Below are 2,500 nucleotides of genomic sequence, written 5' to 3' on the forward strand. Positions count from 1 at the left end.
TGCCTGCCAGTCAAGTCTGTAATTCATATGTAGCCCCTTGATGCACGCTGTACCATCTGAGGCATGTTGTAATAGCCATTGAAAGGTTAATTACCATAGTACTACTCTACTATGGCATAGCAAAGGGCATTTAGTAATGCACTACGACTTGGTCATTGCCATTCTGGTGACAAAAAATATTTTTGTTTTAACGGGTTAACCCAGAGGAACCCAGAGGAAAACAATCAGGTAACTTGCTGTCTGTACAGCTGCATCAAAATGCAGTAAAAGTAGTCTGAGAATTCCCATGCTGCCTTGTGCAGCTTGTTCCAATCTGAAGGACAGCATGGAAACCCTGTCGACACCAGATGCTGGTGACAGAGTGTCTAGACTGAAGAAATAGTTTCTTTACTAGGGTTCAAAACAATTTCAACCAAGATCCCTGATCACTGAATGAATGAATGAATTAATTTATATACACACACTTCCTGATCATTCATTCATTCATTCATTCATTCATTCATTCATTCATTCATTCATTCATTCATTCATTCATTCATTCATTCATTCGTTCGTTCGTTCGTTCATTCGTTCATTCAAATTCAATTGCAAGATTCTGCCCCAAAAAGCCATGTCTAAAGAGATGGAACCATAACAAAAACAAAAAGAGATGGAACCTCAAAACAAAAGGAAATCATCAGAGGGTTGTTCTACTACCATGACTATGGACAGGCTCTTGGCAATTTCTTGTATCCAACTAGTGCTAGTGGCGTAGAAGAAGATGTAATTTGAAAAACGGAGCCATCCATTTCCAGATATTAAGTCCCACTGCTGATCTGCAGCATACTTCCTCAATCATGTCCAATAACGCAGCTGCTTCTACTGTAATAAGCGGCAGGTGCATCAGCCGACAGATGGTATTAGAGGGGATAATTGTGAAAGTGAAAGTCCGTCAGGGAAAAGTCCCACTTTGAAGGCCACTGCACAATTGTTCCGACAAAGGGCAAAACACTGCTGTGCGAAAACTCGATTCCCTTATTTTTGATGCAACCCTGCACATTGGTTCCGTAGTCCATCATTATTGGCTGCTGATTAATATTGAGGTTTATTTTTGTTGGAGCCGCTCGTTAAAATCCATTGTTGAGTCCACCTGCTGCCATGCTTGTTTCATGAATAAAGTGTTCCACCAGCGTGGAGTGGCAACGAAAATGGCCGGAGTTGACATTGCTCTGCAATGCTGTCGGAACCATACCTGTGACTTGCAGCACACCACAGTATACAGTACACAAGGACATTGCATGTACGTATGCCTCATCCATGCAAGGGGAAGAGTACTGTGCTCAGAGTACCTCAGTCATGACAGTGGATGGAGGAGAGCACTGGTTATTCATTTCCCCGCCACCTGCCTGGCGGCGTCAGGAATCGAACTGTCAACCCTCGGGAGACAAGCATTGCTCCCCTAAGCCTTGACCAGGACTGCCCCTCATGGGCCTTTTACATGCCACATCTGATACTTTCGACTCTTTGCATTCGAAGCAGGTCTATGTTGAATCCGGTGGCATAGATATGACATATCGTACACACACCACTGTTTCCTGCCTGAAGCCGGCAGGCATACTGTATACCTGCTTTGCTTCAAGGCAGAACATCATCAACAGGAATGGCTAATTGAACCAGCAGATGGAGTTTCACTTTCTAATGCCCACCTCTTGGCAGCACCACGGATGTCTTATTGTTGTCCATCAAAGCTTCAGAAATTAAAAGCCCTGCCACATGTCTGATCAAATCAATTTCTTAAACCAGCTGATGCTAATTACAATCACACAGATCTTCAGACTGGTAAATGGTCTGGTGAGAGCTGGTCAATTTAATGAGAGTTGAGAAGAGGTCAGTGTTAAGAATTTGCAGAGTTTATTTTAAGTGATATCCAGTTCTTCTTCTTTTTCTTTTTCTTCCTCTTCTTCTTCTTCGTCTGTGCGGGACTTTATAAGCAGCAACTGAGACAATTATTTGAAGATAATGCTGTGCACCCATTTCACACTTCATTGTCCTATGGGTTGGCAGGAGTACACGGTGGACGTGTTCTTCAGGCAGAGCTGGTGGGACGACCGGCTGAAGTTCAACGGGCCCATGAACATCCTGCGCCTGAACAACCTCATGGCCAGCAAGATCTGGACGCCGGACACCTTCTTCCACAACGGCAAGAAGTCGGTGGCCCACAACATGACCATGCCCAACAAGCTGCTGCGCATCATGGAGAATGGAACACTGCTGTACACCATGCGGTAGGACTGGAGGCTGTACTGTACTGTGTGTGTGTGTGTGTGTGTGTGTGTGTGTGTGTGTGTGTGTGTGTGTGTGTGTGTGTGTGTGTGTGTGTGTGTGTGTGTGTGTGTGTGTGTGTGCGTGCGTGCGTGCGTGCGTGAGTGCAGGAGTGCGTGCGTGCATGTTTGCATGTGTGTTTGTGTTTGTGTGGGAGACAGTTACTCCACCCAAGGAGTTTTTTTTTATCAGGGATATC

General features: G+C 45.0%; 1 protein-coding gene across 1 annotated transcript in view; it reads left to right on the forward strand.

Moving 5' to 3' along the window:
* LOC134470172 (gamma-aminobutyric acid receptor subunit alpha-2-like) overlaps positions 1–2,500 on the forward strand; it is a 37,938-nt gene that overhangs the window by 16,492 nt on the left and 18,946 nt on the right. Inside the window, exon 4 of the mRNA XM_063224201.1 lies at positions 2,044–2,264. Coding sequence (XP_063080271.1) covers positions 2,044–2,264 — 221 coding nt within the window. The remainder of the gene's footprint in view (positions 1–2,043; positions 2,265–2,500) is intronic.

This window comes from Engraulis encrasicolus, chromosome 19, assembly GCF_034702125.1.
Source record: "Engraulis encrasicolus isolate BLACKSEA-1 chromosome 19, IST_EnEncr_1.0, whole genome shotgun sequence".
NCBI lineage: Eukaryota > Metazoa > Chordata > Actinopteri > Clupeiformes > Engraulidae > Engraulis > Engraulis encrasicolus.